General features: G+C 44.2%; 1 protein-coding gene across 7 annotated transcripts in view; it reads left to right on the plus strand.

Moving 5' to 3' along the window:
• The window catches only part of NISCH (nischarin), an 81742-nt gene that overhangs the window by 45241 nt on the left and 12499 nt on the right, over positions 1 to 24002 (plus strand). For 2 of the 7 annotated variants that reach the window (XM_077278063.1, XM_077278064.1), the window contains 6 exons: positions 6889 to 6944; positions 9866 to 11131; positions 14255 to 14429; positions 15698 to 15851; positions 16737 to 16862; positions 18533 to 18694. In XM_077278063.1, the coding sequence (XP_077134178.1) occupies positions 6889 to 6944; positions 9866 to 11131; positions 14255 to 14429; positions 15698 to 15851; positions 16737 to 16862; positions 18533 to 18694 (1939 nt within the window). Of the gene's footprint in view, positions 1 to 5955; positions 6069 to 6888; positions 6945 to 9506; positions 9592 to 9865; positions 11132 to 14254; positions 14430 to 15697; positions 15852 to 16736; positions 16863 to 18532; positions 18695 to 24002 lie in introns of those variants that run through there. The other 5 variants (XM_077278062.1, XM_077278065.1, XR_013218622.1 and 2 more) reach the window with 5 other exon arrangements.

The following is a 24002-nucleotide window of genomic DNA, read 5'->3' on the forward strand; positions in this document are numbered from 1 at the left end:
GCCCGGACGCTGTACGTGGTGTGCATGCTCATCCTCCACTCCATGCCAGAAAAAAACCTTTCCTCCATTCCAAACATGACTCCAGAACCCTGATCTCATGACTCCCATTGGTTTGCACCACACGGATCAGCAAGTGAGTCCCTATTTTGTGGATAGGTGATAATTTGTGATGAGCGAATGTGCTCAGTTAAGGTGTTATCTAAGCATGCTCCTGTGCTCTCCTAGTGTCTTCTGCATGCTCGAAAAATATGTTAAAGTCCCTGTGACTGCATGTGCTGTGGCAGTTCGACATCCACAACTCTTTAAGTGATTGCCTAACAAACAGGTTAGCACACGAGCATGCTTGGATAACGTCTTATCCGAGCACGTTCGCTCATCACTAGTGACAATGTACTACTTTAATGGATCCCTACTCTTTTGACTCTTAGGAGTCCAGTGGGCGGTCTTGACGTATATTTCAGTTTAAACAGTATTTGAAAGAAGACTGTCGGTCACTACGTAGGACCACCTGCTGACATCACCCAGAGAAAGCCCAGATTAATGCCATTGTTCACAATTATTTATTGTTTTTACATGTTATTTCTATAACTGATCACCTTATTTCTGTTTTGTTTTTTAAAGAGGATGAGTTCACATGATGCAGTCTCGTTGCAGTTTTTTGCTTTTTGTTTGCTTTAATGTCCACTGAGTTTTTGATTGATTTAATTTTGAAAATTCCAAAGAAATTAATAGCAGTTTTTGCCATAATCTCTGCAAGAATCCGCAACGTGACCACGTCGTGTGAACCCACTAACACATCGACACAGTATAGACAACAAATATCCGGGTGGTCCCCATCCTGTGCCTTCCCTCCCCCCTTAGAAGGCAGAGGTGGTTTTTTTACCGCCTTTCCCTTTCCTATCACTGCATACACAGCACTAGATGTACAGTAACAGGAAACATCATCAGCTCTTCCTCCTCCGGACCCAGCGGTCATGCGATTGCAGCGTCTAGCTAGGGAGCTGCTTGGTTCTAAGACACACAGGCAGTTCTGCTAGGAAGCCAGGAGGAGGATTTTCCACTTTAACTGGGGCTACTGTACCAGTTACAGAAAGAAATCGGGTGAAAAAAAAAAAAAGAATTTACTGTAAATGTTGAATTCCCCCCTTCCCTATGGTCTTATATGGTCTCAATATAGGGAAATAAATGAAACATAAACTTGTGCTTGGAATCGGCTTCAGATGTAGAGAGAGGTATGCCGCTCTATGTGCTGGAGAATCCATAACTTAGTAAGTAAAAAAAAAAAAACCTTTGGGTCAATGAAGTGCGCTACACCGTAAAAGTGTCACAGCTTTGGATCTCTGTGAAAGCGTTGTGACCCACCTTCCTCCCACTTTTATATTGGTGGTGTTAACAGGACTGTGTGACAAAGTCACTGGTAAAGTGCTGGAGAGGAGATGTGTCACTGCACCTAATGGCGTCAGTGATGTGAAACCCAAAGTATTTTCCTCCAGCACACTAAGTACCGTGAGGGGTTAAGCTAATTTTCATAATGGGCTGGCTTTTATGTGAACATCCATAGAGCAGGTGGGAGGATGTCCACCTTATCTCCACCCCAGGGTGTGGTCTGGGGCTTAAATAGCTGGGCTCCAGAGGCAGTCTTTGTGCAGAAGGACTGGAGGGAGGACCTCCAGTGGTTTGTGTCCTGAGGAAGAAAAGACTGACCCTGTGTTGCTCCAGAGCGGGCTGCTAGCCGCAAACGTATGGACTATGTACATCATTTTGCTTTCCTTGATGTTTTCCTGTTTCTGCCTGAAACTGTGTTTTACTTCCCCTCTTTGTTGGTTTATGTCGCCATATAATAAATCAACCGAAGATTTAAAGAGACAGTGTTCCCGTTTTTCTACCTCCATGTACCATCGAGTGAGTTGAACTTCCACAACTGTTAAAAGCTATTATTTCTAAAAACACAAAGATGTTCAGCAAAAAGATCTTTGAAGAATGATGCAAATAACAACGTACAAAAGAATATCGCACTTAACTAAAGCAGAGAACGTGAGAACTGTATAGTGCATTTTCAGTGAGAGCTTAAAGTGTTTTTTGAGGGAATCCGTAAAGCTAAATCATCTCTACATGCTTGTAAAGTTTCAGAATGATCCAGGTGCCTCGATCCTCCGGTAACCGCTTCGTCTTTGATCCCAGACGCTTTGCTTCCAGTCCTGAGCTTGACACATCACAAGGTTTTCTATGTCTGCGTATGTCAGAGCAGCTTATTTCAGTAGCTAAGCCAGCCCCCTCCTCTAAGGCAGTAGATCTAAAGACAGAAGGGGGCTGGCTCAGCTGTTGAAATACAGTATTTGTAGGTGTGTGTTTTTTAACTGTTTAATGATTTTTTTAATATCTTAAATACAATAAAAAATAACCTACTAAAATCATAAATCCTAAAGATTATTATAATATTCGCATACTTGCATAGATTGAAGACTAAAGGGCTAAGGGATCTGGACCAAAAATGACACCTTTACTCCGTCCTAAGCCAGCCCCCTTCTCTGTCTATGCATCGGACATGACAAACGCAAGGAGGCTTATCTGTCGAAAGAAGATAATCATCCGCCACATACGCAGCACTGATGACTTACCGGCACTAGAAGCTCCCACTCATATCACTTCTTAGGCTAATGGTTAAAGATCATTGCACATTTTGTAATAAAAATTTCTTAGTAAGTACTATACACTCACTGGCCACTTTATTAGGTACACCTGTCCAACTTCTTGTTAACACTTAATTTCTAATCAGCCAATCACATGGCGGCAACTCAGTGCATTTAGGCATGTAGACATGGTCAAGACAATCTCCTGCAGTTCAAACCGAGCATCAGTATGGGGAAGAAAGGTGATTTGAGTGCCTTTGAACGTGGCATGGTTGTTGGTGCCAGAAGGGCTGGTCTGAGTATTTCAGAAACTGCTGATCTACTGGGATTTTCACGCACAACCATCTCTAGGGTTTACAGAGAATGGTCCGAAAAAGAAAAAAAATCCAGTGAGCGGCAGTTCTGTGGGCGGAAATGCCTTGTTGATGCCAGAGGTCAGAGGAGAATGGGCAGACTGGTTCGAGCTGATAGAAAGGCAACAGTGACTCAAATCGCCACCCGTTACAACCAAGGTAGGCCTAAGAGCATCTCTGAACGCACAGTGCGTCGAACTTTGAGGCAGATGGGCTACAGCAGCAGAAGACCACACCGGGTACCACTCCTTTCAGCTAAGAACAGGAAACTGAGGCTACAATTTGCACAAGCTCATCGAAATTGGACAGTAGAAGATTGGAAAAACGTTGCTTGGTCTGATGAGTCTCGATTTCTGCTGCGACATTCGGATGGTAGGGTCAGAATTTGGCGTAAACAACATGAAATCTTTGGGATGTGGTGGAACGGGAGATTCGCATCAGGGATGTGCAGCCGACAAATCTGCGGCAACTGTGTGATGCCATCATGTCAATATGGACCACAATCTCTGAGGAATGCTTCCAGCACCTTGTTGAATCTATGCCACGAAGAATTGAGGCAGTTCTGAAGGCAAAAGGGGTCCAACCCGTTACTAGCATGGTGTACCTAATAAAGTGGCCGGTGAGTGTATATTTAAGTTAAGAATACATTTAAAGATTTATTTATTTTTTAAACTGAACCCCTTTTGTATATGAATTTATTTTTGTTTTGGTGGTAGGCAGGAGGGTAAGAAGAGGCAGCGTTCATCACACTGTTGACAAGAGATTATTTGGGGCTATATCCAAAGCTACTTATGTAGATATGTAATAAAAATACAATTTAAAGGAATTTTTTGCTTTTAGAAAAGTTGATCTGATAGAATTTATGTAAAGTAAAATAATGGGCTCTAATTCCAAGAACCCAATACTGATCAAGCATTTTGGTCCATTTATAATCATGAGATTTTTTTTTAAAGGGAATCTGTCATCAGTTTGTCTTTTTTTTTTTTTTTTTTTTTTTTGCGATTTAGTCTGAGAGCAGCAGGAAGGTGGTGCAGACACCCTGATTCCAGCAGTGCGTCACTTACTGGGCTATGTATAATTTAAAAAAAAAAGTGTTTTATCAACAGGAGATTATCACCAGTGGACTAGGCTTCTCGTGACTCCTGGTCCAGCCACACCCCCACCACTGATTGGCCGCTGTCAGTTTAATCTACACAGAAAGCTGCCAATCAGGCGTGTAGGCGGGGTTATACACAGCTCAGCATTCAGAGCTCTGCTTGATCTGCAGCAGAGAAAACTGTGATTCTATCACAACTGTCTCACCCAGTAAACTAAGTGATTCATCCCTGGAATCAGGGTCTCTGCCCCTACATTATGCAGCTGTCAGATTACATACATAGCAAAAACATGATGACCGATTCCCTTTTAATTTCTTGAATTTCTGTTTACTGTCATGAGATAAATTTACTGCATTATTTTCAGGTCACTTTTCGTCCATGAACTAATGACTCTGACAAGTCTGTTATAGTCAGCAGTACATCTGGCCTTTCCATGCAATGTTTTGATAGGAAATTTCCCATGACAGATACTCATTTCCAGCACAGATACATAACCTCATGTTCCCCTGATCTTTAAAGTAGACGCTGCTGGCCTGGATTGACTAGTCAATCCGAAAAGAAGTACAAAAGTTATGATCACTGCCATTAACTAAACAGACCGTTCTCTGCGGTCTTCAAGACCGAGGTAAGGAAGGCTGAAACCCGACCATGACTGAACAAGACACTGAAGGTAAAATGTCAAGCCCGGGCCAAGAAATGTCTGAAGATAGATTTTTCAAAGGTTTTATGGACTGATGAGATAAGTGAGTCTTGACGGACCAAACGGATGGGCCCGTGGCTGGATCGGTAACTGGTACAGATCTCCACTTCGACTCAAAGACCAGCAAGGTGGAAGTGGGCTACTACTATGGGCTGGAGTTATAAAAGAAGAACTGGTTGGACCTTTTTAGGTTGAAGATGGACTCGAAATCAACTCCCAAACCTTTCTGACGATTTTTAGAAGATACTTTCTTCAAGCAGTGGTACAGGAAAAAGTCGGCAAATGTCAAGAAAACAATAATATTTTTACGCAGGACAAAAGCTCCATCGCGGCATCCAAGTCTCCACTGCTCGTCTGCCAGTAAAATCCCTAAAGACAAAAGAATAGCGACATGGCCTCTTCCTCACCGGACCTAAACCCTAGTGAGAACTTGTTGGCCCTTCTCAAAACGGGGGAAATACAGTGAAGAAAAACGGTTAATTGCTACGATATTGGGGCGCGATCACAAAACTATCAAAAGTTTTATAGTCAACAGGGTCGTAAAAAACATGTTGATGAGTGTCTGAAGGCTGTGCTTGGTGGTGCCCAAAAAGCTGATAGTCAGCAGATTAAGAAACTAACTCCATGTTTGGAGCTTATGAAGGTTATTGAAGGGGAGGGACGAGGGAGGGTATATTGGTGACTGATATTTTTGGGGGAAACTTTATTTTTGTAAATTTTGAGCAATTTGGTTATTATTCTCACTTTAACAGATGAAAATAAACTAAGATGGGAAAAATTCACATTTCATTTAGTTACCCTATAATTCTGCAAACGGCTGATCTCCTAAGACAAAACCTCACTTTTACTTTCTTAAATACTCGGCTTTATTAACCCTTTGGACTGGCCGGCAGTGCTGTGGTTGTTCAATAATTAATAAAGTGAATCATGAAATATACTGAGCGCCTGATAATTGTGTGCACGGTGTATAACACCCAGCCTATCTTCTCACGTGACGGAGATTGGGCAGAAGATGCCATCAGTGACGGTGCACTCTGTACCTTATATAATAGAGCACTTTGCTGTCCTACAAATGGAAAGGAATGACTGCCTGTAAATATATCACCATTTTCCTATATCTGTTTGGTGTCCAGGATGTGATTCTTACAAATGATTGATCGTTTTGTGTTTCTTAGACAAGTCCTCAATCGGCAAATTCTCCAGTAGCTTGACACACATTGACCGCCCAAGTTCCCAGCAAAAATGCGGAGCTCAGCAAGCCTTACATGATGGGGGACAAAGCACAGAGGTGATATTCCGGACACAGTCCATCCTACTAGCAAAGCTACAATACACTTTTCACAACATTTTATTTTTTTTTTAACTTTGTCTTATATGTGCATGTCACATGGGAAAAAGTCACAATCGCCCTACTCCTAGCAGTGCACTTTTATGTCTAGGCTTCTGCGCTCTGCATATCTTGGTTATGTGGGTGGGTGCAATCACCATGTGGCTTCCAGCTTTTCTCCTATCTTTCAGTTGCTTTGCATTCTAATCAAATGTCAATCTCTGGTATTTTTTATGTATTCTAAAGCTGGCAGTACAGGTTAGACTAATGTTGGCCATTCCAACGAATTTGGTGGAACTTGCTCTCTGACAGCAGATGAGAGAGAGGTTAGGCAGTTGGTTTTCAGCATGCCCGATCATTTTGTTCACATGCCACATATAGCAGCGGCTTATACCCCTATCCCTATTGACCGAGTGGGCATATGTAAGAAGCCTCTACAGAGAGAGCTGTTGGCTAAACAAGCTTTTGGACGACGGGTATCTAAATTGTATGGCCAGCTTTAGTAATGAAAGAAATCTATTGGACCTGCATGTTGTAAAGGCAAAGCATTCAGTTTGTTCTTATTGATTTGTAGGTAATAGATATTTCAGTAAAATGAAGTATGCTGCATATTCTTCTTTCCCGTCTTCTGCTCCAGTTTGAGATTTGTGCTTCTAAAATTACCAAACACACAGAATATATATATATATTCCCTACTGGAGCCAGATATTATCACATGATGTTCCCTACTTGTGAGTGATATGCCGTGGTGACTGGCATGATTTTGTTTGTTTTTTTCCAGCAAACTACATCTGACGACTCTTTGCCAAACAACAACACAAATCTTAATTTGATCAGGTGAGGTGTCTTCTTTTTTTTTTTTTTTTTTTAATCACTTTAGCAAAAGTAACCATTGTTTAATTATATTTCATAAATCAATTGTACAGCTAAAAATAAGCAACTTTGTAATATAGCTAATCAGAGAGATCTGCTGCTTTCTCCTCCTGGACTGATCGTTCTCAAAAATTCTAAAGTCACAGGTAAAATCTGTATTCAGTGAAGACAGATCTTCCCATTAGTGAGATAGATGACAGTTGCTGCTCGTTATATTCTATGGGAGAGGGAGGAGCTGGAGAAGGAGCTCCTCCCATTTGCTTACTCCCTTCTCCATAGAGTCTTATGAGCAGCAACTGTTATCTCTTATCTCAGTAATGGGAAAACGTGTCTTCATTGAATACAGATGTTACTCTTGAACTGAGAATTTTGAGAAAGCGGGTAAAATATATATTGTGTACTCTTGATTTATGAAATAAAAATTAAAATGGTCGCTCTTTAATCTACTCTTCACATTGTAATACAAAAGACATGCCATCATACGTCTATGTCGAAAAACAAAAAGTATGGCTGTTTCAAGACATGTAATGAAAATTGGCCACAGCAGGAAGCGTTAAGCCAATCTAAGGGCATGACCACATTTTGCGTTTTTTTCTGTGAATAAAAGCAGCGTTTTACTGTCCCAGCAAACTGAATGTGATTTTTGAAATCTCATCCATAAGTGGCTTATATTTTCCTTTGGAGGAAATTTCAGATCTGCAACATGTGAATTCTGTCTGAGTTTAACTATTCATATGAATATGAATGTACATATTTTATGCTGCTTTTTACCTGCCAAATCTTCAATATTTGCAGCAGATTTGCTGCAAATATTGAACATGTTCACATACCCTTAGGATGCGTGTAGACTGGACGATTCTTGGCTGTTAAACCACTGCTGGTCAGCTAGATAGCAGATGGAAGAACTTTTAATAAAAGGTCGAACACACTTTCATACAGTTGTGCTCAAAAGTTTACATACCCCAGCAGAGTCTTTGCTTTCTTGGCCTTTTTTCAGAGAATATGAATGATAACACCAAAACTTTTTCTCCACTTATGGTTAGTGGTTGGGTGAAGCCATTTATTGTCCAACTACTGTGTTTTCTCTTTTTAAATCATAATGACAACCCAAAACATCCAAATGACCCTGATCAAAAATTCACATACCCTGGTGATTGCTGCTTGATAACATGCACAGAAGTTGACACAAATGGGTTTGAATGGCTACTAAAGGTAACATCCTCACCTGTGACCTGTTTGCTTGTAATCAGTGTGTGTGCATAAAAGCTGAGTGAGTTTCTGGGATCCAGACAGACTCTTGCATCTTTTATCCAGCCACTAATGTTTCTGGATTGTGAGTCATGTTGAAAGCAAAAGAATTGTCAACGGATCTACGGGAAAAGGTAGTTGAACTGTATAAAACAGGAAAGGGATACAAAAAGATACCAAGGAATTGATAATGCCAGTCAGCAGCATTCAAACTTTGATTAACAAATGGAAAATCAGGGGCTCTGTTAAAAAAGAAAACCACGGTCAGGTAGACCAACAAAAATTTAATCCACAACTGCCAGGAAAATTGTTCGGGATGCTAAGGAAAACCAACAAATAACATCAGCTGAAATACAGGACTCTTTGAAAACTAGCGGTGTGGCTGTTGCAAGATGCACAATAAGGAGGCACTTGAAGAAAAATGGGCTGCATGGTCGAGTCGCCAGAAGAAAGCCACTACTGTGCAAATGCCACAAAGTATCTCACCTTTGGAGAGAGGTCAACAAGGCCTATGGTGAAAGGAACACCATTCCTACTGTAAAGCACGGAGGTGGATTTCTGATGTTTTGGGCATGTGTGAGCTACAAAGACACATGAAACTTGGTCAAAGGTGAAGGAAAGATGAATGCAGCACATTATCAGCAAATATTAGAGGCAAATTTGCACTCATCAGCCCTGAAGCTGCGCATGGGACTTACTTGGACGTTCCAACATGACAACGATCCAAAACACAAGGCCAAGTCCACCTGTCATTGGCTACAGCAGAACAAAGTGAAGGTTCTGGAGAGGCCATCTCAGTCTCCTGATCTCAATATCATTGAGCCACTCGGGGGAGATCTCAAGAGCGAAGTTCATGCTAGACAGCCTAGGAATTTACAGGAACTGGAGGCTTTTTGCCAAGAACAGTGGGCAGCTTTACCATCTGAGAAAATAAAGAACCTCATCCAAAACTACCACAAAAGACTTCAAGCAATACACGCTATTAAGAAATGGAGTATATAAACTTTTTATCAGGATCAATTGGATGTTTTGGGTTGTCATTATGATTTAAAAAGAGAAAACACAGTAGTTTGACAATAAATGGCTTCCCCACAAATAACCATGAGTGGAGAAAAATATTTGGTGTTATCATTCATATTCTCTGAAAAAAGGTCAAGAAAGCAAAAATTCTGCCGGGGTATGTAAACTTTTGAGCACAACTGTAACTGTTGTCAACACATTAGTTTTGTGTGCGTAAAATATCAATGTTCTCCGCAGCACTTTTTCTGTTTTTCTCAGGACGATGTGCTGCAATGATTTTTAAGCTAGATCGGCCGATTATGAAGAAACGAGCGTTCCAAGGAAAGCGATTCAGCCAGTGTAACTGTACAACGCACCGATCGTTCACAAGATGAATGGTTCATTCATTGGTTTTTCAGCCATCTCCTTACTTTTTTAGAATATGAATGGCCACATGTACTACCAAGCGCGCCCACAGATTGCTAAAAGTGCCGGCAGCAAAATATCATCAATGGACCCTTCTAATAAAAATGAATTTGTATACAGCCGATAACCTCTGTAAAATATATTTTGTGCATGTTGTATTTTTTTTTTCTCCTCACTTCTAATATTATTGATGTTATGTTTGGTCCTTCTAGCCATGTAGAAGAGGAAACTCCATCAGTAACAGATCTTCACAGCTCTCTATTTCCTATCCTTTGTGCTTCCTATTCTATCACAGATGAAGATTTCATCCCTTACCTTTCTACATCCATTGCCCAAGCATTAAAACCAAAGCCACATCTAGCCGGAGTAATGGATAAGCAGGGTAATCCAAGAGCCGATCCTAGAAGTTGTGAGCCAGGTGATGGCTATTTTGAAATGGGACTCCATGAAAAAGACCAGAGTTTTTCCAGCAGACCTCTTTTAGAAGACCCCAATCTCAGCATTATACGAGTTCTCTGGAACTTCTCAGTCCATCGGCGGCGAGACTGTGGCATTAGACAATTTCCGTCATGCCTTGTGGTAACTGATGCCTTACTTGCCTTGTTTGAGATGCGCAGTGACCAACTTCACCAGCATATTTTCCATCCTTCCATAATGAAACTCGTTGGCTATTATTATTTTGAAGATCTAAGTGAAATGACTTTCCTCATTCCAGGAAGCTGCCTGGCATTGGGTGTGAGAAATGGAGAAGAATTTGTCATTATTTTGGCAGATGCTCCGAATTTGGAAGAGTTGTCCTCTTGTTTGAAGTCACAGTGGTCACAAAAATGTCCGACTTTGCCCCACGACTCTTCTGCGCTACATGGAACTGGAATCCAAGGGTTTTTCCAACATCTCATTGAGAAGCATCAGATTCATCTAGTAGATTGTGAAGTGCGAGGATATTTCCCAGTCTGTCTGTTTTACTGTGAAGAGGACCATTCAAGGCTGGAAGGTCTTCCATTTGAGAACACCAAGTTAGGTTCCGATTTTTGTATTAGTTTGACTAAACGTGACATTTCTGAGCAGAATTTGGGTAATTCGTGTCCGGTGTGGCTGGTTCTCACACCACAAGATATGGTCATAATCAGGATTGATTTCCATATGATCTGTCAGGATAAAAGTATGGCTGACTATTCGCACAACTCCTGGAGACTGAGTAGGATTCCTATCTCCTCTGTCGTCGTTCATCCCGCAGACCGCTACACTGACCGTGAGCAGTGGCTTCAGGACAGTCACGTACTCCGATTCATTTTGGACTCCTTTACCGTCACTGCTTCCTTTGTGTTACCTAATGATAAAAGTAACTTTTTGCCACTCTATAAGTTAATGAGGACTTCAGTTCAGGATGTGAAAAGTATTGTCATTTTAAAGTCATTAAACAATGAGAAGTCCACCGAACAAACTTTGGAAAAGAAAACTCAACAGCAGACTCTAAGGTAGGACCTTTTGTTTTATGTGTTTCTATATACACACCAGTGAGGCCTCGTTTTTTGTGGATAAGGGAACTGTATGCTATTAAATTAAATCTGTTGGCAGTATTTTTGCCATGTATTCTGAGACCAGCATGATTTAGGGGCAGATGTATCCCTTACTAGGCTATGTTGCTGTTTCAATCAAATTAGGGTTTTATCAGAAGGAGATTATCACTACAGGACTAGCTGCCTCATGACTCCTAGTCAACTGCTCTGTATAACCCCGCCCCCACCACTGATTGAGAGCTTTCTGCCAATCTGGTGTGGGCGTGGTTATATGGGGCTCAGTATTTCAGCTGTGCTAGGTCTGCCACAGAGAAAACCTTGATTTTATCAAATTGACAGCATGCAGACCAGCAAGTGACTCTGTCCCTACATCATGCTGCTCTCAGGTGCATGGATATCAGAACCTACTCATTTGGAGTACAGATGATGGCGGTGATGGGTCAGCTCATCACCTGAGTCTCACTAACTCTAGGGATGAACTGCTGCAGGAGATTGTTTTGAGAAGCACAACACAGAGGATGAAACAGGTGCTGAGCTGACCCATCACTGCCATCATCTGTACTCCAAATGAGTAAGTTCTGATATCCGTGCAGCTGAAGGCAGCTAAATTGACTGGTGAAAAGCAGGGGTTTGGAAGCCACTTACACACAATTTTTATTTTACGGGAATGAAAACAAACACTATAATGTTTTTTGCAATTTTTCATACCATTCAATGCTGGACAAAATTATAAAATCAAAAATTAAAGTGTATTTACTCATTAATTGCCTTCCAGGCCTGAGAATTACCCAAAGGATCACTTTAAAGTAGTGTTTCCCAAACTCCAGACCTCACGGCCTTCGACACTCCATGTTTTCAGGATTTCCTTAGTATTGCACAGGTGATGGAATTTCTATCAAGGTATCAGAAATTGACAATGGTTCTCACCTGTGCAATATAAGGAAATCCTGAAAACATGATGATTTGGAGGCCGTGAGGGCTGGAGTTTGGGAACCATTGATTTAATGGGAATCTGTCATCAGGTTTTTACCACCTAATCTGTGAGCAGCGTAATGTAGAAATAGAGATCCTGATCTCAGCAAGGTGTCACTTAATGGGCTGCTTTCTGTAGGTTTGATAAAATGACTGTTTTATCAGCAGGAGATTATCATTAAAGGACTAGAAAACCTCCTGCCAGGTAGTCCAGCCCCGCCCACACCACTGATTGGCAGCTTTCTGTGTACACTCTACATAAGCATAAAGCTGCCAATCAGTGGTGTGGGTGGAGTTATGCAGAGCTCAGCATTCAGAGCACTGCTAGATCTGCAGCAGAGAAAACTGAGATTTTATCAAAAAGACAGCAAACAATCCAGTAAGTGACACATCGCTGGCATAAAGGTAGCTGCCCCTACATTGCCTGATAGCAAAAACTTGGTGACAGGGTAAAGAGATATTCCGATGTGCATAAAATATAATCTATCAACTTGGTGATACTTGCTAGATTAGTAGTGGATATGATTAATTGCCAAAGTCTGGGACCTGTTTCACCCAGCCTTCCCCCTGAACACAGTAGAGTTTGAATATAAGGCAGGGCGCATATGCAACCAGACTCTTCTTTCAGCTCCTCGCAGCTGAGGAGACCAAAGATCTACATTGATCCAACAATTGATCCTAATGCACCTAGGATGGAGTAATCCTATTGCTGCATATACATTAAATGGGAGTATACTCGGGACTACAGAACAGGAGGACTTTGGGTATTCTGGTTACAAGTAAGCTGAGCAGCAGTACTCAATGTCAAGCAGCAGCCAAAAAAGCAAACAAAATTTTACGGTGTGTAAAAATAGAGATAAAATCCTCTGATCCCAACATATTGTTACCCCTTTATAAATCACTGGTGAGGCCACATCTAGATTATGGGATCCAGTTTTGGGCTCCACATTTTAAAATTATATTCAGAAGTTAGTCAGTTCAACGACGGGCAACTAGATAATTACAAGGGATGGAAGGCCTCTCATATGAGGAGAGGTTGGAAAAGTTGGGCCTGTTTAGCTTAGAAAACAAGTTGCCTCAGAGGAGATCTTATTTACATGTATAAATACTGTATATGTATGGTCAGTACAGAGGACTGGCTCATGACTTCTTCCTTCCGAAGACCGTACTGAGGACCAGGAGACACTCTTTAGGGGTGGAAGAAAGGCGATTCCGGCAGCTAAATAGGAAAGGATTCTTTATAGTTAGAGCAGTCAGTCTGTGGAATGTCCAAACACAAGATTTAGTAATGGCCGACACTATAACAGCTTTTATGAAAGTGCTGGATGATTTCCTCAATACACATAATGTTGCGGGTTATAGATAATTTAGAGACTAAATGTACAATTGGTGGAGGAAGGTTGAACTTGATGAACCGAAGTCTTTTTTCAACCTATATAACTATGTAATGATCACCTACCTACTAGATAGACGGGTGATCATTTTTTGCAATCCAAAACACCCCATTAAATTAAAGGAGTTGCCTCATGAAGACAGTCCCTTTTTATATACCCTCGTGGGGCATATTGGTGTGTTGGATGGACACCCCTTTTCGTTGGCTTCCGGGAAGAGTTGCCAACAATAAGTGGCTCTTTGCTCTGATGGACCTGACCAGCCCGTGCATAAAATACTCTGCCAATACCTGGAATGCCAGACCTTTAATACTACTTTTTTTTTCCTTTTTTCTACTTCCACTAAGAACAAAAGCTATAATCCCAAGCCTGTCCTCCTACCCTGTCATGGGTCTCTCATCACGGTCAAAGAGCCAGAAACATCTATTACCAGGATGGCCATTCATTTGAAAGGTCCCCATGTAATACGACAGGTCCTCTAAAGGAAAAAGGCGGACTTGCCGGAACTTGTCCTAGCAAACTCCAAACCAAGGGAGGTCATCTTATCATCCTGAGGGCTACATTTAGAAAAGGCTTGTCTGATGATGTACGCTCTGGATTGGATGAGATTAGATGTATACCAATGATAATTTCTAGACTGATGGTAAAAGAATAAATACATGCACTATCTGGATCTAATATGAGACCTAACTGTCTGCTCTGTCCGTTGTGTTTCCAGGAGTCCTAAACCTCAGATGACACTGCCAACATTATACCCTTCCAAAAGTTTATTTCAGAAATTAACTGAAGAAAACCAGATTCCGTTCCACTTGGCGACATCTGCACATTTCCGCTTAATTTCTGCCCTTAACGGGAGAAGGATTGTGGAGTTCTTCCATAGCAGCATCTCCGAGGTAAGAAGCACCAGAATTGGCCGGACATATATGGTATATACTATTATAACAGGGGCCCGCGGAGCAGGAATCCAGTTCGCGAGTTGTCCACTTTGGTCATTGCCCTAAAGGAGAGTTTAGATACCTTTTTTTCCCTCTCTAATATAGCATTTGTTTCAAGCTGGTGAATGTTAGAGGAAGGGAAGGTTTTTCTCTGAGACACTGCGACGTTTCAGAGAAAACATGGCTTAAATAGATGGTGACCATAGGAATAGACATGACTAGTGCAGCACCTCCCCGTCCAGCTTCTCCTCACACAACTCTCGTTGATAGGTCTTTCCCATGTGTGTACATTGGGAGAGACCTGTCAATCACCGGGAATAGAGCGGGGAGAAGCTGGCTCAGGGCTTTTTCAAATTATGTTTGATTTGAAACGCCAAATAGTTTCCGAGAAAAACCTACGTCGCTGCTCTGATTACCGTTGCCCATGGTTTGATCAGAATGAGTCGAGTGACGGTTCCTTTTAAAGAGGACTTATCCACTGATTTATGTTGCTCAAACCACAGGCCGTGTGAATCCGAGACTGGTTTCTGCATTCTAAATATCTATTTTTACTCTGAAATGTAGCAGCTTATCAAGAGTTTGAAGGAGACAAGGTGGAAGTAGGAAACATAGTTGAAAGTGCAACTTGGGACAAAGATGTGTTTTCCTGCAGCCTTCTCCCTGCCCGCTTAGCAAGACTGACCGTTCTCTCTATAAACAGTGAGGTTTGTGGGAGTGGGCTGCTGTTAGGGACCTGCCTTTTGGACTAGTCACTTTCCTTTCAACAGTGTTTTTCTCTGCTGCATCTGGTTTCTACAGAAACATGAGTAACCCACGGTACGTAGGATTTATTAGTCGTAACCTCAGTGAGCTGCTTTGCCAGGTCAGTAACTCTTATCTCTCTTCTCCTGAGCAATGTCTTAAGATGATTTATGACCACATCAAAGTTCAGCTGTGCTCTGTGTTCTCTTAGAAGATTGTGCAGGAGAGGAGTGATAAGGGTTACAAACGCTGCTAACAGAACAAGCTCACACACAGATTAATTGTAAGCTTCTTCTGCAGTCTGCTCTGTACTGTGTTTGTTAGAGGCTGTAGGAGGCAAACGGTCCAAAAGTTTTAATGAAACTCAAATGCAAAAATTTGCGCAAAAATGCCCAGATAGGTGATTACAGTATAGCCACATGATTCGTGACAGCATTTACTAGTATGTGAACGTTGTGTCTAACGTCTGCAAACGCTCATCGCAGGTGGACAATGAAGAATTGCGGTATCTGATGTGGTCCTCAGTGACACTGTATCGATTACCAGATGCAGAAATGACGTCTTGTGTGTTATTGTCAACTAAAGCCGTGTATTTTGTGCTGGATGACACATTTAACAGAGTCAGTCGCGATCCACAGGGTAAGAGATTGTACGTGTCTCAGTAAATCTAAATTCTTCATGTCCACAATAGGGGAAATGGTAACATTTTGGGCTCAGCTGATAAGTTTGCTTCTTTTATTTCCCAACCATTAAGAGCTATAAATTATACCTTGTCTCCATCTTTTAAAGCCTAGTTCAGTAGACGATCACACAAAAAAAGTCTGCTTTTCATCCAACAAAAAAAATTATTTTTTTTGTTTGACATGTCATGTACTGTATTTCCATCTTTCATGCCAATATTTCAGCCATTCGTCCATTTTATACATTCAGTTTTTACATCTGTATATAAAAAAAAATTAAAAAAAATTGGCTTCCTATGTAATTTTTGCCATGGATCTGCAAAATAATTTTTTGTCACATGCACGCTAGTGATGAGCGAGTGAGCTCGAGTAAGGTGTTATTCAAGCACGTTCTCTTTGAGTATTTTCGGCATGCTCGAAAAAAATGCTCGAGTCGCCGACTATTCGACAGCGTCAACACATGCAGGGATCGCTTAACAAACAGGCAATATCTGCATGTGTTGCGGTTATCGAACAGCCGCGAGACATGCAGCCGCAGTGACTCAAGCATTTTTTTTATTTTTGAGGACACTGAAAGTACTCCATTAGGACACGAACGTGGTCAAGTAACACCTTATCCGAGCACGCTTGCTCTTCACTACTGGACACTCATTCATTGTGAAGACATGCTCATGTCTACTAGTCCATTCACTTGTGTTGCTCCTCATACGATCTTTTTTGCACATGGAACAGCTGTCGTCTGTGCAAGGCCGAAGAATTTTGTTCCATGTGTATGAACTTATCCATGATATTTTATTATTAATAATAATAATAATAATAATATTATTTTGTTTTTCCCCTTCAGATGACTGCAGCCAGCCCAGATCAGGTTCAACGGGCACATTTTACCCTTGTTACTGCATTGCAATTCCCTTTCATGACCTGCAATCTGTGAACATTGGCCTCTTTGATCAGTTCTTTAGGATAACAGGTAAGACTTCCTTTTTGTGAGCAGGTTTTACATATATGATCATTGGAAAAAATATAGCTCCATATATCAGTCCTATGCCTGTCGTTGAACTCCAGTGAACTCTGAGCCCTTATCATTGATGGCAGTAAGTATAATATTCCTTTTAATACATATCTAAGTGATTGATATGAAGAAAAAATGTCTGCAACATTTCAGGGGCCCGAAACAGCATAATATAGGGCAGCGTGATGGCTCAATGGCTAGCACTGCAGCTTTGCAGTGATGGGGTCCTGGGTTCTCCCCGTGTTTGCGTGGGTTTCCTCCCACACTCCAAAGACATACTGATAGGGAAATTAGATTGTGAGCCTCAATGGGTACAGTGCCGATAATGTAATACCGAGTTAATGGCGCTATATGAGTGAGATAAATAAAATAGCCATGAGACCTTCTACGTATGTACAGAAATGATTATTTGTCAGCTGATACATTGCCAAAATATTTCCTGTACTGAGATTGTCACAATTTGCAGTAACCCCTGTCCCCAGTGGGTCTGTCTATCTACTTTCCATATTTTAGACACACTAGGGTCAAAATTATAGGAAGTCATTTGACCTTTTAGTTTATTTTTCAAGTTGGAGAAGATACCGGAGTATCCGGAGGAAACTCGCGCAAACGCGGGGAGGGCAGAATTAACCACGTGAAGATTTTGTGCTTAGTCAAGCCCAGCAGCTTAGCGCTGAAAGGCAGCGGTGCTAATTCAGCCATCATGACACCCGTATCCTCATCCCGGAGCTTTATACTTCTTGGAGAGAATACTGGCTTACATATGGAGTCCGGAGAAAACTACAATGAAAAATTAAATAAAATTGTGTATTGAATCAGAGATGAACAGAGGTACAATATTAGCCCTCCATAGCAGCAAGTTTCTGTTCAAATCAGACTCTGAAAGGGACTGACCACTACTAAGTCAACCCCTTCTTGATCTGAATGTTTGGCATCATTAAAATAAAAACATTTCGGCTCATCTCCCGTGCTGGCGCAGTTCCAGCGGTGTTGGCACTCGTGGTCCCGGGGCTCTCGTGCGGTATTATGACTCATGAGCCCGGCGTCCAATCAGCGCTGGCATCACAGTCCCCGCCTTCAGACAAATCGAACATCAACAGGAAGTCAGAGAACAGCCTTGGCGCTTACTTCCTGTTGATGTTTAATACTTCTGAAGGTGAGGACGTTCATTGACCTCTCCATTCGTTGTCTCTGGGGCAGACATGCAGTCTGTAGCTCTAGTCAAACGGGGATGAAAGTGGATCCCTTCTGTTGATTGGCACCATTAGTTGTCGGACTTCCACCAATTATTAAGTTCTCACCTATTATGTTTATAGGTGATACATTTTTTTTCATTGGACAACCCCTTTGAAAAGTCTGAGCCTTTCATGGCTCCGGGGGAATATCGGCGTCCAGTTGGCCACCACCGGAGGTAGGGGCTACCGAAACAACTGATTGTGGATGCACAATACAGTTTTTATGACTCACAAAAACAAGTGATCGTCATAGACACAGCAATGTGATCTTACAAATCTTATACTAATCTCTCCGGTTACTTACAGAACATCACAAAAGTTAATCTTCTTGTAAGAAAATGTCCAACCTTGTCAATCGTACTTGTAAGTTGGATCTTTGATTTTTGCCGACAGGTTCCTCTCCAAATCTTGTTGTGACCTGTCTGACCAGAGACAGCTACACGACGCACGCATTCATACAGCACCTGATGTCAGCATTAACCTTGCTGAAGAGAACGCCATCTCCTGAACCAATTGAGAAAGACTTCTATTCAGAATTTGGGAAAAAGAAGACAGGTAAAAGGATCAAGACTTTTTCTTTAAAAGGTTGCACTTGTCATTAAGTCTGTTAACGCCCCTGATGATGAGAAGATCTGAGATCTGCTCCTGGTCCGGCCACAGTTACCCCACAGACTCAGTGCAGTGGAAATGTCTTTTTCCACAATTAAACTTTCACGCATGTAGCACAGTTGATTTATTTTAGCCTTTTGTGCTCACCTGGTTTAGTAAGGACACTCCTCAGTTTCCAGCTTGTTTCTGATACACCATCTTCTTTGGGTGAAAGGATTGCTGTGTGTCAGAACTACCTAAAAGAAAATGTATCATCAGACCATGACCTATTTTTTTTAAATCATGTTTTATATTTAATTTTTATAAAACTTTTTGTCATTTATTTTCTAGGTCGCCAATATAAGAAAATCCTTGAATGATAAACATACATAGGGATTAGCTAGATAGGAAGAAGGGAGCGGAATTGTAAAAAAAAAAAAAAAAAAGTAAATTACAAAAGTGGTTAGGGTGTTACGATAGATATTTAGAAAGGACATTTTAGGTGACGGAACAACCCTTTAAACGTTGCAATTGTAATTACTCTGTCGCCTCATTGGGGGACACAGGACCATGGGTGTTATGCTGCTGTCCACTAGGAGGCGACACTATGCATAATCTGAAAAAGATTAACTGTGGCTCCTCCTCTGCAGTATACACCCCTGGACGACATTAGCCTTCCAGTTTTTGCTTAGTGTCGCATAGGAGGCACACCTAAAAGATTTTTTCTCCGTTTTTTTCTGACGGGATTACAGATGAAGAAAAGAGGGTCTCCTGTGAGACCCCCGGCATGGCTCCTTCCTCGGCCCCCTATTACGGGGTGCCCAGTTGAAGTAGAGATGGCTATTCCCCATGTTGCTCCTTCCCCAGTCCCTCGGGTGCTGGTTCGAAGTCGAGACCCCCCCTCCCCCAATTCCTTTTGGTTTCTGGGTTGAGGTCGAGGCGAGGATAAAGGCCCCTGAAGGTGACAACAGCACCCTCCCTATCCCCCTCTGGGGGTATTAGGTTGAGACGCCTCAGGTAAGGCCTGTACAGGCAGCATCCTACAGCTCCCAGCAATGGGCCAGCACACTGCGCCTGCATCCAGGGACCCCAGCCCAGCTGCGGGCTCCTGTTGGGGCCGGGGGGAGTGCTGGCAGGCATGGCACATACAGACACAGGGCTCCCTGCGCCCCTGTCTCTGCGGCAGCACCAGCTCTATACTGCCTCAGGGAGACCCCTACCGGGCTCCCCCTTCCGCTTATAGCCCCACCGCCATCCTGCCTTTAAATCCGGAGGGGTCCGGTTCACATCCGACCCCCTCCCGGACTTTCGCGCCGGCCTGGAGCCCTTCTGGGCCTCAGGCATTTAATTTAGGCCCCGGCTTCGGCCTAGCTGAAGCTGCCGCCTCCTCTCCGCCCCCCGGCCCGCCCCCCGGATGACAAATATGACACTCTACAGTGTCATACAGGGGGTGGATCGAGACAGAAAGGGCACATTTTTACACAGCCTTGCCGCCTTTTTCCAGCTCTCCGCCCCCTTCTCCTCCTTTCCTCTCTGTCTCAGCAGCCATTTTCGGCTGCAAATTAACCCTGCATCTCCCGGTCTGCAGGACCAGCACCAGGCAGCCAGTCTCCGGGGGGCACAGGACTGTGGATCTTCGGCGCTGGACCTAGGGGCACACTGGTGGGGTAAGATCACAGCTGGGTTTTTTACTCAGCTGTGAATCCATATTACCTATAAGGCTCCCCTATAGGTTTCTCTACCCCTGTAAGGTCCTCTGCTGGCAGCACTTCTGCACTCTGTGCACTATGCCGGGCTCAAGGTCCAAGAGAACCAGGCAGAACTGCTATTATGCATTCTGCACAGCCTGCGGGACCGCTCTCCCCAGTAGTAGCACGTACCCGCATTGTCAGAATTGTATACAAACTGTGTCAGAGCCCCAAGAAGCCCCTGCCAATGCCTCGGTGTCTAATGCCACGCCGGAATGGGCTACTCAGATATCGCAATCTATGACGCAGTCTATAGATAACCTAACCTCCACATTGCTTCAGGCTCTGCAGGGTCATGCCTCAGCTATGACCGTTACCCAGCAAAGGGAGAGCTTGACTCAGGAACAAGATGACCTGGCACATCCACGTCTAGGTCAGGACGCAAGCGGACCCATAGATCAAGTCCATCTGCGTCATCCCATAGCACACGGTCATCCCCCTCTAGGGAGAGACACCGTAGCTCCAGGTCATCTAGACCGTCCCATTCCAAGGACAGACAATGCAGATCTCCGCAATCCCCGACCAGAGAAGGCCTCCTCCCCAGCCCACTCAGCAGGGGACGCCTCAGTGATACACAGGATTCGGAAGGCATCTGTGACTCTGACTCAGACAGAGACACGGAGGGGTCCCTGATCCCAATCCCTCCTAGCAATACAGCGCTAGTTGAGGACATAATTTCATCCATCCATCGGGTGCTGGACATTTCTGATCCGCCACCAGAGGCCCCAGAACATAAGATTTCCTTTGAAGGACCTCTGAAGCCGCCTAAGGTTTTCTCTAACCACCCAGAGTTTAAGGCGATCCTTAAAAAGCAGCTCTCACAGCCTGAGAAAAAATTCACTAATCGCAAATATCTGGAGGCGAGGTACCCCTTCCCACAGAAGGAAACCAAGGAATGGACAGATCCACCTGAAGTGGACCCCCCCAGTCTCTAGGCTAGCAGCTCAAACCCTCCTTTCACTGCCAGATAGCTCAACCCTCAGGGACGCAGCAGACCGGCAGGTAGAACGCATGGCTCGTTCAATTTTCGAGGCAGCAGGGGCATCCCTGGCTCCCGCGTTCGCCTCAGTTTGGGCTGCCAAGGCCATTCTGGCCTGGGCAAAGAATTTACAAGCTCTCCAAGCATCCGCTCCTGAGCTGTCGGACCAAGCGGTTCAAATAGCAGTTGTAGCAGACTACATGCTCCATGCAGCTCTGGATTCAGCAAGGGGAGTAGCGGGGATAGCATCAAACGCCATCACGATTCGGCGTATCCTCTGGCTGCGGGAATGGAAAGCGGACGCAGCCTCAAAGAAGTCCCTCACGCACCTCCCCTACCTCAGTGGGAGACTTTTTGGTGAACAGTTGGACACTATGATATCCAACGCCACCGGGGGTAAGAGTACTTCTCTTCCCCAACTGAAACCTAAACGCACTTACAAGAAGCGTAACCAAACTCGATTCCGATCCTTTCGGAATTCCTCCGGCTGGTCCGTCTCGCGTCCAGCACAAAATTGTAACCGTTACCCACGCAGGGACAACTCACGATCGACGCTAAGGTCGGACAAGACCTGGCAGTCCAAAGCAGGCCAGCCTAAGCCCAGAGGAGGAAAATCTTAGACTTTCTCCTCATCATGACTCACAGACTCCGGAAGACACCACACCAGTAGGCGGCCGACTTTTGCTCTTTCATCAAGTCTGGCTGCCTATTACAGAAGACAGGTGGGTCATGGAACTAGTGTCTTCCGGATACAAAATAGACTTCACCTCCAACCCACCGGACCGATTCTTCCTCTCTGTCCCCCCAAAACCGCCAGCCAAGGCTCGTGCCTACCACCAAGCGGTCTCCTTGCTTTTTCAAGCAGGAGTCATAGTACCGGTACCCACGACCGACCGCTTGCGAGGGTTCTACCCCAATCTGTTTGTAGTTCCCAAGAAAGGAGGCAGCGTACGGCCCATACTAGACCTAAAACAGCTCAACAAATATGTACGGGTCCGTCATTTCCGCATGGAGTCCCTTCGGTCCATCATTGCGTCCATGGAGAAGGGAGAATATCTCGCCTCCATAGACATACAAGACGCATACCTGCATATACCTATTGCACCTGCCCATCAGAGGTTTCTCAGGTTCGCAATAGGCCAGGACCACTACCAATTCGTGGCTCTCCCTTTTGGACTCGCCACGGCTCCCAGAGTGTTCACCAAGGTCATGGCAGCCACCATGGACGTCCTGCACTCCAGAGGCATAGTAGTCGTTCCATACCTGGACGATCTACTCATCAAGGCTCCCACCTTCAAGGACTGCGAGCTCAGCGTCTCAATCACAACCGATACTCTCAGTCACATGGGCTGGTTAATCAACCTACAAAAGTCATCACCAACCCCGAGTCAGTCCCTGACCTTCCTGGGAATGTTATTCAACACCTCCAGGGGTCTAGTGCTCCTTCCCAAGGACAAGGCACTGGCTCTCCGACTAGCAGTTCGCACCCTCCTCCGCAAACCCCCTCGATCTCTCCGGTTTGCCATGAGAGTCCTTGGCAAGATGGCAGCAGCAATAGAAGCTGTCCCATTTGCCCAGTTTCACCTCAGACCTCTCCAACTAGCCATTCTCAAGTCCTGGGACAGGAATCCCTTTTCTCTCGACAGGGAGTTCCAGCTAACGTCGTCAACCAGGAAGTCCCTGCACTGGTGGCTCAAGCCAACCTCGCTAGCAAAGGGGAAATCCTTTCTCACAGGTCAATGGAAGGTATTGACCACCAACGCGAGCCTGACGGTTTGGGGTGCGGTGCACCTACACCACAGGGCACAGGGCAAGTGGTCCCCAGTGGAAGCGACCATGGCCATCAACATCCTGGAAATTCGTGCCATCCTTCTGGCATTGAGGGCCTTCCATCACTTACTGGCAGCCTCTCACATCAGAATACAGTCGGACAATGCCACGGCTGTGGCATATGTGAATCACCAAGGGCGGACCCGCAGTACCCAGGCGATGCGAGAAGTGTCACACATCCTCCGCTGGGCGGAGGACACAGGGTCGGTTCTTTCGGCGGTCCACATTCCGGGTGTGGACAACTGGGAAGCAGATTTCCTCAGCCGACAAGGAATAGACTCGGGAGAGTGGTCTCTCCATCCCGAAATTTTTCAACAGATCAGTCTCCGCTGGGGGACCCCGGATGTGGACCTAAAGGCATCCCACTTCAATGCCAAGGTCTCCAACTTCATGGCCAGAACACACGATCCGCGGTCGCTCGGAGCAGACGCTCTGGTTCAGGACTGGACCCAGTTCCAGCTTCTGTATATTTTTCCACCTCTCCCCCTGATATCCAGAGTGGTGAGGAAGATCAAACAAGAGGGAGTTCCAACCATCCTAATTGCACCGGACTGGCCCAGACGCACATGGTACGCCGACATCGTACAACTCAAAGCAGACGCCCCCTGGCGTCTCCCCGACCGCCACGATCTTCTATCCCAAGGGCCGTTCTACCACCAGAACTCAGGGGCTCTCAATTTGACGGCGTGGCCCTTGAGACCTGGGTTCTAACCCAGGC

This window comes from Ranitomeya variabilis, chromosome 8, assembly GCF_051348905.1.
Source record: "Ranitomeya variabilis isolate aRanVar5 chromosome 8, aRanVar5.hap1, whole genome shotgun sequence".
NCBI classification, from domain to species: domain Eukaryota; kingdom Metazoa; phylum Chordata; class Amphibia; order Anura; family Dendrobatidae; genus Ranitomeya; species Ranitomeya variabilis.